Raw genomic sequence first — 14,206 nt, forward strand, 5'->3', positions numbered from 1 at the left:
GTCGTCAAAGCAGGCAGAGGTCTTCTCTGCCTCCAGAAGCGTTGCTATCAGACGGCCCAGGTCTTCCATGCCTCTCCTGTGCAGAAGCTGAAAGCAGGAAAGGAGAGATGCGGTTCTGCATCATGGGGGCTGCCAGGGTGCACGAGGTGGGATCCTGACCCAGAGGCGGGCAGGCACTGCCGGTGGGTACCTGCATGTTCACAGTTGCCCTCACTGTCTTCCTTCCCTTGTCCATCCGCTCCTTGGACGGATAGGACAAGACACTCTGGCAGCACACCGCCAGCAGGTTGCGATGTTCCTCCCTGCTCAGAGGTGGCCTCAGCTTGCTGGCCAGAGGACAAAGAAGAGAAAACAGAAAGGGCATTTACTAGCCCTCTCCAGAGTGGCTCAAACCACAGCTGGGTTCCTCCTAATCGAGGGCCCCAAATGCAACACCCCCAGCCCATGCCAGCGAGCACTGCCTTCAGCTCCAGCAATTCCTGCCTCCTCCCAGGCAGCAGGCAACCCCCCACCCCCAGGTTAAGGAACCCCTGGGGCTCCCTTCCCTTTGGGAGACACCCGAAATGGGGAACACCCTCCCACTCCACAGCCCCAGCAGCTCCCGGCCCCGTGCTCGAGGACACTGGGGCTGCCCCAACCAGCTGGGATGGGGCACACCGGGAGTCCCCAGCGCCCGGGGAACAGACCTCACCTCAACTCCTCCAGGACCTGAAACACTCCGTACACCACGGAGTCCCAGGGCTCCCCCTTTATCCAGTCCTGCAAGTCCCAGAGAGACAAGCGCAGAGTTGGCAGAGGGCAGGGACACGGGACAGGCCTCCCACCTCCCCCGGGGACAGGCTCTGCTGCCAGGCCTGGGCAGACACTGCCCTGTCACCCCCACAGATCCCCAAAGGCACCGCAGGGTTCCTCACCCTGCTCCCCAGCCACAGCCACCCAGCATCAGCACCCATGGGCCCCACCCACTCGGGGGACAGCTCCAGGAGCTCGCATGAAGCTGCGAGACCGTCGTGCCTCTGGGGAAACCCGTCTGATGGCGCAGCCCAAAACTCCCCTGTGCGACTGCCCCGGCTACGGGCACTCACCAGCAGGGTCCACGTCGCCTCCTGCTTTAACGACAGCTCAAAGCTGCCGCAGTTGCCCACAGCCTGGATGGCACAGCTGACCTCGGTGATGCTCTGCACCAGGGCGAGCTTGAGCTGCAAGTTCTGAGGCCAGAGAGAGCAAAGCACCCCGTGAACTCTTTGGAGGGCTGAGAGGTGGAAGAGGAGCATGGGCAGGGGGAACCCATGGGCGGTTGGGTCTGGACATTGAGGACAACCCCTCCTTGGGGATCTTTAGAAAGAGACCGTCCATCTCGGGACACCCCAGCCCTGAGAGGCTGGAGCTGGGGCACCCAGGCATCCCTGCCCTGTGCGCCCCATGCTCTTACCCTCTCTTGGGTTCTGAAGAGCTGCAGGATGTTGCCCACGATTTCTTTGTCCACGCGGGTGAGCAGCTGCTCCTTGGGGGCACGCAGCGCAATGCCGCTGTAGGTGCGCATGAGAGCAGCGCAAACAGCCTGGGCTCTCTCCATCTTCCGCCGCCGCTGTACCTGTGTCGACAGAGATGCCCCGAGACGTCAGCCCCAGGGCTCCTGCGGGCTCCTGTGGCAGGCCCTGCCCCCACCCTCACCAGCTCCTTGTTTCCCTGGGCACCTTCCAGCAGCTCCCCAAGCCGCTCCTCGAGCTGCGAGCTCCGGGGACGGGAGCTGTTTCCATCCCGCAGCTTGGGTTCTCACGTGGGGATGGGGAGGAGGTGCAGCCAGCATCGCACACGCTGCTGGCGGTTTTACCACTGATCTGAGAGGTCGGGGAGCTGTCTGGAACCTTTCTGTGGAAAGGTATCTGACATAGCCTGCCATGGTGCTGCTCAAAGTCGCGCAGCCTGCGCGGGTCAGCGGTGCAGAGGAGCCCAGCCTGCTCACCTCCCCAGGCCAGGCTGCACCGCTCTCTCTGCAGGGCCCGGCCCTGCCCAGAAAGGCTTCCCCACAGCCCCCGGGGGGGAGCAGAGCCAGCGAGACCTCACCAGGCTCCTGCTCCCGGCCCCCAGCTTTCAGGAAGGGGCAGAGTGTTGCACCGTGCCCACCCCACCTTGTCGCCAGCTCCTGCTGAAGTTAAGTCAGGAGCAACGTGGCTGCAAGCAAGCAACCGCTGCAGCTGCCCCGGCTGGGTGGCTCTCATCCACAAGGTGTCAAACCCTGTCCTTTCCAAAGACACCTCAGGGGCCCCAGTGCCAGGATGTCCCCTCCGAAACACAGGCTTCACGTAACTCTTACAAGAGGGTTAATCTAAAGACGGCTGCCACGGTTTGGCTGCTGCAGGTGTAGAAGTGGAAATAAGGCCAAAAAAGGAAAGCCAGACAGCAAAACCCTGGATCCTTTACCTTCCGGCCCGTGGAAGTCTGACGGAACCAGGCTCTGGTGAAAGCGTCTGAGAACATAGTCACCGCGTCCAAGACCAGGTGGAAGTGGTTCTCGGCAGCGTGGGACACAACAGAAATCATCCCCTGCAACCACAGAGAAACGGGGAGTCAGCTCCAGCCCAGGCACTCAGACGTGGCCAGCAACAACAGCCAGGCAGGACGTTGCAGCAAGGGGGAAACGGCGGCAAGGGGGAAATCAAGGAAGTCTGGAGCAGGGCCAGCAGCCCTCCCTCTCCCCAGGAACAGCAGGGGATGCCCAGGACGTGAGCGTCACTTCACCTGGGCCTCAGACAGCTCCACAGGGTTGGTCTCCTGGAGGAACCTCAGCACCTGCCCTTGGACGTGCCTGAGGTCCCGACAAGCTGCCAGCGCCGTCCCAAGAGCCTTGTACAGGAAAAGCTGAAAGAGAAGAGGCCGAGCCCGAGATGCAGTCACAGCCCGACCTGTCAGGAGAGGGCTGGCCCCAGACGGACCCGACTGCCCCTGGGAGCGGGCAAGGCCGGCCGTGGTGCCAGGCTGTAGCCAGTCGCTGGGGCAACCCCAAGCGAAGCTCCTTTTGGGGGAGCCTGAGGGAAGGGGAAGCAGTGAAAACCGCCTGCGTGGGCAGAGCACCGGCGCCGGTCCCAGCCCCAGCGCAGGGCAGGAGACACACCTTCTCCCAGGAGCCGGGGGCAGAGCTGCCCAGCTGCTGGCTCAGCTCCCGGCTCAGGCCCACGGTCCAGGCCTTGTCCTCAATGGGCTCCAGCGACGCTCGCAGGAACTGGGGTGAACAGGAGAGGAAGCGAGTGTTGCCCTGCCCTTGGCCAGGCCCCTTTCCAGGAGCTGCCGGGAACGGCGGTCTCTTCCCCCGCCCCACCCAACCCTCTTTCACCAGCCTCCCTCTTCTCCTAACACCTCCGGCGAGATCCCCCGGCACGGCGGACGTAGAGGAGGCGGCAGCGCTAAGGTGCGTGCCACAGCGTTAGAGGGCATTAGCCATCAGCCGTGCAGACAGCAGCTCCTCTGAGCGGGCAGGCACCTACTCCGGGGGGATGTACGGGGTGCTCAGGAGGTGCCCCCACCTCCTGGTGCCTGCACAGGCAGCCCCGAGCTTCCTCCCACAACTTTGTCTGCTCCCTCTTCTCCCCCTTTATTTGTGAACCCCCCCGCAAGGATGCTGTACCTTAAGCACGCGGTGCTCCCACTCTGCAGAGTCCAGGGAGCTCTCGGTTCTTCCTAGAAAGCAAGAGGAAGCAAAAGCTCTCGCTGCTGTTTAACCTCACACCAAAGAAGAGCCCAGTGGTCTCCTCTGCAGTCAGACCTCCCAAAAGTCCCAGGCCATCAGCCTAGAAAAGGCCTACAAGCACCCACGCCAAAGCCCTCGCGAGGCCAAAGACACGGGAGGGATCCCAGGGGCGTTTCTCAGAGCCACTGATTCAAGCTGGGGAAGGACGCACTGACCGCAGCTGATCCCCACCGCTTGACTGCAGCTCCCAGCACAACTCCGACCACTGAGTCACAGCATGCACCAGCAACACACATTTTCTCCTTAATGACCCACCGCATTCTGCCCGTTTGCAGCCCTTCTCCCTGGCTATTGCCAAGGACGGCTGCTGCAAACCTGGCCTGGCCTGGGGACTTGGTCCTCCAAAGCCAGGGGCTGCACCCGCTCCAGGAGCACCAGTCCTGTCCCTCCCCCAAACACCGTCCGGGCAGGACATGGGGGTGCCACCAAGGCCTGCCATCCAAGGGGACATCAACGGCCCCGTCCATCCCCTGGGCCGAATTGATGCCAGGGGACGGCTGCCCCAGCCTCAGTGCTGGCTCCCTGGAAGGGGAAAGGCAGCAGAGCAAGCGCTGGGCAACTGGGGACAATTCTTCCTCTCTCACGCTGGGAAGCTGCATTTTCCTGCCCCCCCTCCCTCCCTGCCTGCCCCTCCCTCCCCACTTGCTCTTTACCTTCCAGGTACTGCAGCACGAGCGGGATCTCGGTCGCCCACGCCGCCCCCAAGGCTCTGTGGATCCTGCCATGGAGCGCCTGCAGCAGCTGCAAGGCAGCGACTGCGCGTTCGCTGCTCGCGTTAGGAGCCGCCGCCACCACCTAGGCAAGGGCAGGAGAGAAGGGTCGCTCCTGCTGCCAGAGCCACAGCTTCTCCCGGGAGGGACAGAGGGAGGGAGGGAGCTCGGTGCCACTCGGCCAGCAGCAGGCAGCCGATGGCTTCACCCGGGGAGCTGCCAGCCCCGAGAAAGGAGTGGGATCCCCGATAGGCTCGGGCAGGCTCGGGCATGCCGCCTCCTCCTCAGGGGCTCCCGGCGCTGGCCTCAGCAGCATCTCTGCCCTGGGCTCTCCCACCACCCCTGGCCAGAAAAGCCCTTTCCCCAGGGCCCCACTACTCACCAGCAGTCGAACAAACAGGACCTGGGGCGCCGGCAGCTGGGCTGCGGGGAGGAAGGAAGGCTGGGTGAGCCAACGAGCCCCCGCCATGCCCTGCCCTTTGCACCTCCGATGCCCCGCACAAGGCTGAGGGCTGAGGGCAGCTGTGCTGCCACAGCGCTGGCCCGGTGGGGCTCCCCAGGGCTGCCCAGCATGAGATGAAGGCAGCTCCAGCATGGCCAGGAATGAGCCCTGGCTCACCAGGAGAGTGCTGCGAGCAGGAGAGCTGTGCCCCTGCACCGGGCAAGGGGCAATGCAGGGCAGAGCCTCCCATATCCAGCAGCAGAGCCTGACTCTGCCCTTTGGTTTTCCTTTTGGCTCCTGCTCAGGTCTGGTGGGGCGCAGGGAGACATGGACTGGCCCGACCCCCGGCCAAACCCAGCAGCACTCACTGGGGCTCCTACCTCGCTCCTGGGAGTCCATGGCATCCGGCTCCTCCTCTTCTTCCTTGCACCCTGCTCTCTCCCGTCTCTCAACTAGGGCTCGGAGGCAGCGGGAGAGCGGGATCAGCATGCCGCTGTACTGGGCTGGCACCACATACTGCAGCAGCCTCGGCCACAGGAGCTGCAGAGAAGAACCGGGCAATTCGCCACATTGGCATTTCCACTCAGCTCAAAGACAAAAAGCATGGTCTGCATTTCCCTGAGCCTCGGGTGCTTCAGCACACGTAATGGAGAGGTTCAGGGCATGGGGGAGCATGAGGAAAAATGTCCTGAAGGCAAGAAGTAGCCACAGTAGCAGGGCAGAGGGCAACTCACTTTGGTCATCCCTCTCAGAGAGACATCCAGCGAGCCCAGGATGTCCATGCACAGGGCTCGAAGAGCTCCATCCTCCTGCGTTTCCCAGGCAAAAAGGCCTCCTGCCACCTGTAAGACAGAGTTGGCAAAACCCCCGTTACTCTCAGCTCCTGACCGACGAGGCTCAGGCACGACTCACCAGTGCTCCTGTGCCAGCCTCCCGGCAGCACTGACCTCCTGAAGGAGGACAAGGACAGTCGGACCCAGCTTGAGGACCAGGTCCCGGACCCTGGGAAGGACTGGGAAGCCTGGGAGCAGAGAGCGCCGCTGCCTGTCTGCACAGTACCCCAGGGCCCAAATGCTGCTGTCATGACACCAAAGCAGAGGTGAGGAACTTGCCCTTCAGCAGGGCTGTGCGCGGTGCCAAGGAACCCACAAGGAACAGCCATTTGGAGGCCGCTCCAATGGCAGTGCCAGCGCTGATGGCCCTGCAGCGTGGAGCTCTCCATGGCCAAGGACGCCTGCAGGAGCTCTCAGCACAGTCCAGGCACTGGTCAAAGCCCTGGGTGTCCTGCTCTGCCCTTACCAGTCTGCCCGAGGTCCGGCTGAACTCGATGAAGATGTGCCCCACCACATCCCATGCCCAGCAGCTCTGGGAGCCGGAGCTGAGCAGCTCCCTGATGAACTCCAGAACCGCCCTCCGCACCTGCCAGGGGAGAGTGCGGTTACGTTCCTCCTGTTCAAAACCCAAAGGGAAGCTGCCTTTGCTTGGGGGCAGCCTTTGTGGCTCGTGGAGAGATGACAAGGGCACCGCAAAAGCTTTTGCTCCCGGCGTCAGGGCTGGGCTTTAGCACCAGGCTGGACAGGCACTTGCCCCACAGAGCACAGCGACCTCCCTGCTCCACTCTGCCAGCTCTCCCCGGGGAGGAGCCATCACCCACTGCCTGGGCAACGCGCCGGCGCTTCCCCAGGCACCCCAGCTCTGCCCCAGGGGAAAGGGTTTCTCTGCCTCTCCTGGCAGCACTGTCCCTTCCCAAACCAGCTCACCTGGGCACTCGGGTGGTTGCACACCGACTGCACGGCCTCCACCACCTGGGGCAGCTTCTCTCTCGTCTCAGGTGCTGGAAGAGATATGGAGAGGTGTGCGTTGAGGCAAAGCCCTGATGGCAGAAGGGATCCCTTGAAGCTTCCAAGTTTTTCGCACACCAACGGGACAGAAAAGTGGGGCCTGACTCTGACTTCACAGGAGGCAGTGGCGTAGCCACAGAGGCACAGCTATTTTATAGGGACTGAAAGCCATGGTAATGTGGTAACACAGAGGATGACACAAACAGCATGGGTACAAGCAGCTCCTGTGCAAACCAGCCCACCCGCCCACCCACCAGCCTGTCTGTGTTACTGAGCTTGGATCATCGTCCCTGGGGTGCCGCCATTTCTAACTGCCGGGGGAGAGCTCAATCCCTGTTGTGGGGTGTCAGCTCAGCTGGGGGACCTGCTCTTTGCAGCTCCTTTTGGGTGCAGGTGCACCACTTTCAGCCCGTTCCTGCTCTCAGCCCAGCAGCCCCAACCCCTGCCTCGTGTCCCTGGTCCGGGCACTGACCGTCAGAGTGGGCCAGCGCTCCCAGCAGGCCCAGGGCTGCCACGCGACCGGCCTCGCTCCCACTGCTCAGCTGGGAGCGCAGAAACACGACCGTCTCCGCGGGGCACATTCGTGCTGTGGGGAAGAAATCGCATTCTGCGTTAGCAGGCAGCTGCTCCTGACCACCAAGGACAGGGAGAGAGCTGCCACGGCACGGCGGGGCATCGCCCAGTCTCCTCTCCTTACCCTGCAGCACGAGGCAGCGGGACAGCACTGCCTTATGGGCCGGGCCAGGCTCCTTGGTCGCATCGGAGAGCTGTGGGAACAAGGTGCGTTTTAGAGAAAGCTACATCAGCGTTGAGAGGGACTGAAAAGAAACGGTGCTCTCTGCTCCCCTCTCCCTGAGCTCCCTGGGCACGGGACCCACAGCCAAAACCCAGCCCACCCAACGATGGCCCTGGGCACACACAGAGGTTTGCAGCAGCCCAGGCTGCCCAGGAGCTGAGGCTGACAGTGTCAAAAGGCTGCCCTTAGGGTGCCAGCACGCCAGAGTCCTCCTGCGACTTGGCCGAGAGGGAAATTGCTGTGGGAACAGGGCTGCCCCTCGGGCCCGTTCCAAACAGCCCGGATCAGGCTTCCTGCAGCCTTAAGGTGGCACCTGGATCACAAATCCTGGTGTGCTCCTGGCCTGCAGGAAGGTCCCGGCGGAGGGACGCCCTGCCCTGCCCTGCCCTGCCCTGCCAGCTGGCAGGTCTTTCCCCTCCATGGCAATTAGGCTGGCAGCAGGGCGCAGGCTCCCCTTACCTGGCGATGCACAGCGGTGCTGATGGCAAGAGCCGTGCCCTGTGGGATTGGGGTCTGAACTCCCTCCAGCACGTCCAAGACATAACTTAGGCTCTACAAGAGAACGGGGGAGGAAGAAGAGGCTAAAGGCACCTAAAGGCACTTGGGAAAGGAAAATCCAGCACATCTGGGATAAGGGGAGTCCCTAACACCAGCTCCCAGGGAAAACCCTAAACCCTCCTGCATGGGACTCCTGGATTGCCCTCCCCTCAGAGCAACATCAGGAGGGTCTCCTTCCTCTGAACAGAGCCCGCGGTTGACAACTCAGTTTCCCGGCACTTCCCACTCATCAGACCTCGCCCCTCATGGACGGGGCTGGACACGGCCCTGGGCATTAGGGCAAAGCTCTTCCCGCACACAGAGCCCCAGGGAGGGGGCAATGCCTGCCTTCCTGAGAAGATGAGCCCCAGGGACTCTTGCCTCCCTCCTGCCCCGCCCTGCGTTTCTCTTTTCTTGCCCGAAGAGCCCGGGAAGCTTCAGGCCTCCTCTGCTCTCCCTGTTCTCCTCTAAGGGCTTCCCAGCTCCTCCTGGCACCCCACAGCTCCCCAGCTCCCCCTGGCACTCGCACAGACCCACCCCAGCAGCCATGCCAGGCCCTGCGCCTTGGTGACCTCACCTTGGTGACCCGGGAGGTGTCTCGGATCTCCTGATATTGGTGCAGGAGCCAGAAGACCTGCTCCCAGGCATGCTCTCGGTGCTGCTCCTCATGCAGAAGGACCTCCATCATGGCAGCCACTGCCCTGAGGACAGCCTGCTTGTCCTGAAGAGGGAAGGGAGAGGCGCTGCTTGGAGGGCCGAAGGTCTGCCTAGCGCTCAGCACCCCCTGGACACCAGTCTGCCCTTCCCACTGGGAGGGGTTTCCCTCTCCCTTCTGCCCTGCAGGAGAAGGGCTCACTCCAGAGGAGAGAGAGCATTTCCCCAAGCTGGTACCCCAGCCCTCCCTGCAGAAAGGCCCCAGGACTCGGCTGTTTCCCGTCACGGAGACCCCTCCCCTCACCCCTCTGCTCGCACCCCACTGGGCACAGACGGAGATCTCTGCTGCAGCCCCAGGTGTGGAAAGCAGCACTTCTCACCTCTTCCTCCTTGCAGTCCAGCCAATTTGCCACCGCATAGCAGAAGACCGGGTAAATGGCTTCACAGATCTGTGCTACCCCCTTGCGAGGGAAGGGGCATTGCTCCTGGTTGCCAAAGTAGGTATTGACTCCTTTGGACCATTGCTCCAGAACTGCACCAGGAGAAAGGAAAAGGCAGCATGTGAGAGTCTGCAGCAGGGACGCCCTGCCCAAGCCCGCTTTGAGGACAGTCCCCGACTTGGCAGGGCTCAGCCCAGGACCAGATCTGGATCTGAGGGCAATGTGTGCTCTTGAGGCGTCTGGATTCAAACACCTCGCTGTTTCTCTCCTCCTCCCCATCACACCTTCTCCTCCTCAATGGCCTGTTCCCCTCCAGCATTTCTCACTGCAGCCCCTCCCCTCCCCACCCCTTCCCTTCCCACACACACGCCCTTTCAGAGCAGGCATTTCAAGCCCAGAGGAAAGCAGGGGAACAGAAGCCGTGGGAAGGGACCCGGGAATTCCTCGCCGCGCGGAAACCTCCCGGGCTTCCCCCTCTCTTCTACACACTCACAGCAGTTTGGGATCATCGAGGCCTGACCTCACTGCGGGCTGACACCCACCACGTTCCCTCTGAGATCACATGGAGGCATCGAAGGCCCCCACAGCCCTGGCCCCTGGGACCCCGGCCAAGGAGCCAACACTCACCGCTGCAGACGGCGCGCAGGATCCGGCCACTCCCCACCCGGCTCAGCACGGCGCGCAGGGCGAGCAGCGTCATTCCCACAAAGGGGATGCACCGCAGAGCTGCAGAGCAGGCAGGGACAGAGGGACCGAGAGGGTCAGTGAGAGACGTGGGAGACTGGGGTCCGTCCCTGGCAGGGCTGGGGCTGCTGGGCCATGCACGACATGCCAGAGGGCGTGGGGAGGGCTGCCCTCCCCAAGGGGGACACAGGAAGCCCTCTGGAGAAATGGGGAGGACAGTGGGGGGCAGAGACCCCACGGCTTTGTCTCCAACGGGTTCCCACCCTTCAGAAACTGGGATCGGGCTGGTAAGGCAGAGCTGCCAGCCGGCCCTGGCACGGAGCAAGGAGGCACAGCAACTCCATAGCCCCCCCGTTCAACACAGAGCACTTAGGGAGGGGGAGCATCCCCTCTCCCCATTAGCACAGACCCATACCCAAACCAGTACCGTACCATAGCTGCGGGCCATTTTGCCCACGGTGAGGAGCACAATCTCATCAGGGACCTTCCCCATGGCCTTCAGGTGGCTCTGGAGCTCGGACATGACAAAGTGGAAGTGGGAGCGGGCCAGCGCCACCAGGACGTCGCTAGCGGCCGTCTTCACATCACCTGTCACACCCTGCAAAAGCGTCACAGGTTAAACACTCCCAAGAAAAACGGCTGAGGCACTCGGACAGGCTGAATGACCCCGTCTCCTCTGCGAGACCCCTCGGGACAGTTGTGCTCGGGGCCGGGCAGCTGCCGCCTCTTGTACCCTGGGGTAGGCGAGCAGCTCCCCGGCGAGACGAGGGAGGCTTTTCCCCGGCACAACCCTGTGCTGCTGGCCCCTCTCCATGGAGATGCCAGGAACAAACTGTCGCAGGCTCGACACCCCCCTGGGACCTCTCCGTGGGGCTGGTGGGTTCCCATGGCTCCTCCTCAAGGCAGGAGAAATAACCTTGAGCTTGAACCCAGCTCTCGCTCAGTTAGAAACAGCCCTGAGTCCGCTTCTCTGCAGAGCTCTCTGCGTCCCCTCTCCAAATTCCCTGTAATGACGAGTCCCCAGAGCCTCTCCCTTAGGACCTCCGCTGGGTCTGAATAACCGAGGAACATCTCTGCACCTCTCTCTATTTCCCCAAAAACCAGGGCCGGAGGCAGGCTGCTTTGGTGGCCTTGAAAGAGAACAAGCTCACCTGGGCTGCTCGCATGTCCCTGGACGCCTCCGCTATCAGGCGGTTCACGACACCGCTCGTCAAGCAGCCATCGTCTCCCTGCAAGACGCTCTCCAGCTCCCGGTATGTCTCCACTCGGTCGCCCTGGGGACAGACCACGAAGGGGAGTGATGGGACTTGCTCTGCCCTCATTCCCAGGGAGCCACGAGAGAGACCTGCTGCCCCCCAAATCATCTGTGTGACACGGGCACGAGGTACGAGCTGCAGGCATCGGTCAGGACAGCCACGGGGAACAGCAAGATCTTCCGCGGCACCTCTGACATCAGCAGAGAGCCAGACAGGGAGATCGACTCCGCCAGGGTAAAAGGCCGTGCGGGAGCCTCGGAAGTCACTCCCGAGGACGGGAGACGGCGGAGGTCAGAGGGAAAGTGCCAGGCGAGGAAGGGTGTGACTGTTCACTCAACTCCTGCCTAGATTTTGGCTAACCCAGCTCATGCGAAGGCCTGATGTGTGCTGGGAGCAGTGCCATTAGGTCAAAGCAAGAGCACCACGTAGGCAGGGCAGGTGGCCAGAAAGAGCTGCAGGGCCATGATGCAGCCATTATCACTGCAGATTGCTGTCTGCGGCAGCATTATCTTTTGTCTGGCAGTTTCCTCAGAAACCTTAGGATCCACTAACTTATGGAAATGGTAGAGACCAAACCTCCAAGCTGGAGGGTTTAAAACATCAGCTTACTCAGAAAACTTTTGAAGCGGATCCAACAGCAGCTGAACTGCTGAGGCTTTCGTGCTTCCCGGTGTGATACAGGGGACGCCCGCACCGTGACGGAGGAGGCAGGATGGGCCCTCCCCCCATCGGCTAGCTAACTAATTCTTTTTTTGCTCATAGGTGCACGATATTAAGAGCTACGGGTTGTAAGTTACGAAACCTTATGACTTGACTGGCAAAGAAGTGAATTCACGTCACAGACTAGTCTGGGCAAAAGGCGATTGAACCCCTGTTTGTCGTGTTTGTTTATTGTATTTCTTAATGAGCTCATGAAATAAAGTTTCAATTACAATTACAGAGTACGTTGTCCTGTAAATTTGAGAGATCCAAATGGACCGTGACAAAGGGGAAGGTGTGGGAACAAGACCAGGCCCTGAGGAGGGGAAGCCACGAGCACCCTGCACCTTGGGGCACAGGCAGGAGCCCCGGTGATGGGACAGTTCCCAAACCAAAGCTAAGGAGGGGCCTCGGGCACTTGGGCAAAGGTGCTGGGAGATGCTGGGATTTATGCCAGAGGCTTTGCCTTGCCCAGGAGAGTGCTGCGAGCTCCTGGGGAAAGGAGCGGGGAGCGGTGGCATTAGTCCAGCTTGAGCGGCAGGATCGGCGCTGGGGGACAAAGCGCCTGCAGGAGGGCAGAGGTGCCGTTCTGCCGCAGCACCCAGGGAAGCCAGCGGCATGGAGGGGAGCCCTCACCCCCCCGCCTCACCTCATTGTCTTGCAGCCGCTTTAGCAGAGAAGTCCCGACAGCCGCAAAGGTAGTGACGGCTGCAGGGACAGTCCCCGTTGCCCTGCCTCTGTCCTCAGAACGCGCGGGTCTGGACTGGGAACCCAGGCATGGGCAGAGAGCTGGAAGAAAAGAAATAAACGGTTTTGCTGGCTGCAGGGCTTCGCACCAGGGAGGGGTGAGGATCTCCCCAGCCTCCCCCAGCACTAACAGCCTGTGCTGGACTGCACTGGCAAGAGGGCAGTCAGTGGGATGAGGGGAGGGAGTCTTCCCCTCACTGCAGCAGTGGGAAGACCACTTTGGGGGACTGGGCCCATTCTGGGCTCCCCAGTGACTGAAGGGCAGCAACGCGCTGCAGCGAGTCCAGCGCGGGGGCCCTGAGCTGGGCAGGGGATGGACATGGGGCTCTGCGAGGAGAGGCCAGGGGGGCTGCGGCTGGGCAGCCCCAACAAGAGCCGGCCGGGCCAGGTGGTCTCTGAGCGGTCCCCAGCTGCCCCGCGGAGGGCAGGGAGAGGATGGAGCCAGAGCCCTCTCAGAGGTGCCTGGCAGCAGGATGAGAGGTGATGGGGACGCAGCCCCCAGCACCCGGCTGGGGTGGACACTGCCTCCAGCAGGCATCAGCCCCCAACCTCCCGCCAGCCCCTCACCTCTGAGCGCTCTCATCCTCCTCATGGCCGCAGGATCTCCCGGATCGATGCACTGCTCTCTCCGGGCAAAAATCCGCGAGAAACTGGGGCAGCACCAGCCCCAGGAGCAAGATATAGAGCCCGGCCATTGTGATGCCCCTGTGGGGCGTGGCACCCCACAGAGGGCTACTGTGACACGGGGACACGGGGACACATGCTGGGGACACACCATGGGGCGGGGACTGGACATGGCAGCACCCTGGGGACCGCCACAGGCCCAGAAATGCAGGATTTCCCCATTCTCCATCTTGAATTTGCTCGTGGTCCTCAAACAGTTTTAGCAAAGACTTTCTCCAGACAGCCCTTCCCAGCTCTGTCCCCGATCCACGTCCCCCTCCAGGGACCCATCCCTGGAAACATCCAAGGTCAGGTGTGACGGGGCTCTGAGCAACCTGATCTAGTTGAAGATGTCCCTGCTCATTGCAGGGGACTGGACTAGGTGACCTTTAAAGGTCCCTTCCAACCCAAACTATTCTATGATTCTATGATTCTATGATTCTATGACGCGAGGCAACGTGGTCTCAAGGGGACTGACCTGGCCTTTGCCCTCTGCATTTTCTTGCCCTCGTTTTCTCCAAAGAGAAGGCTCCTGCCTGTGTCTGTGTGTGCCCACCCCTACGTCTCCTCCAAGAACATTTGCTCCCATTCTCCAGCCAGGACCGAGCTGGGCAGAAACTGGAGACCTCCAACCCTTCAGACCCAACTGCGTCACGAAAAGACAAAGGGGACTCATATTCAAATGGAATACCCTTTTGCTGTTTGCTGGACTGTGGATGAGCTTGGGAAAGCTGACCTTCCTAGAAGGTTTCTCAGCAAAAATCCAGATGATGAAAGGATGACCAGAACTCTGGTTCCTACTCTGCCATCTCTACCACAGTAGGAAATGCACACATAGCCAAGCCCTTCATGCTACTAGGCAGGCATAGGATTGCATGTGGGTTCGGAAAGAAATTTCCATACGGTCCTCCGGTCTTTATGAAAGGCTGGATATGTGCTCATCTCTTGGTTTTTTGGGTGTGGGGCTGTTACCGCTTCAGTCAGGATGC

At 61.6% G+C, this 14,206-nt stretch overlaps 1 protein-coding gene across 1 annotated transcript; it reads right to left on the reverse strand.

The window, feature by feature from the left end:
* Positions 1 to 687: 687 nt before the first annotated feature.
* LOC142076676 (maestro heat-like repeat-containing protein family member 2B) lies at positions 688 to 13,249 on the reverse strand. The gene is made up of 23 exons (XM_075139067.1): positions 13,122 to 13,249; positions 12,457 to 12,544; positions 11,004 to 11,126; positions 10,285 to 10,450; positions 9,796 to 9,894; positions 9,109 to 9,260; positions 8,652 to 8,795; positions 7,997 to 8,089; positions 7,439 to 7,508; positions 7,214 to 7,327; positions 6,661 to 6,734; positions 6,200 to 6,319; positions 5,635 to 5,742; positions 5,281 to 5,440; positions 4,841 to 4,881; positions 4,402 to 4,543; positions 3,626 to 3,678; positions 3,116 to 3,223; positions 2,743 to 2,862; positions 2,425 to 2,547; positions 1,433 to 1,594; positions 1,086 to 1,208; positions 688 to 759 (listed from the first exon to the last, which is right to left on the reverse strand). The coding sequence occupies exons 1-23, from the start codon at positions 13,247 to 13,249 to the stop codon at positions 688 to 690; spliced, it is 2,583 nt and encodes an 860-aa protein (XP_074995168.1).
* Positions 13,250 to 14,206: the final 957 nt, after the last annotated feature.

The sequence above is a fragment of the Calonectris borealis genome, unplaced genomic scaffold (genome assembly GCF_964195595.1).
Source record: "Calonectris borealis unplaced genomic scaffold, bCalBor7.hap1.2 HAP1_SCAFFOLD_88, whole genome shotgun sequence".
Taxonomy (NCBI): domain Eukaryota; kingdom Metazoa; phylum Chordata; class Aves; order Procellariiformes; family Procellariidae; genus Calonectris; species Calonectris borealis.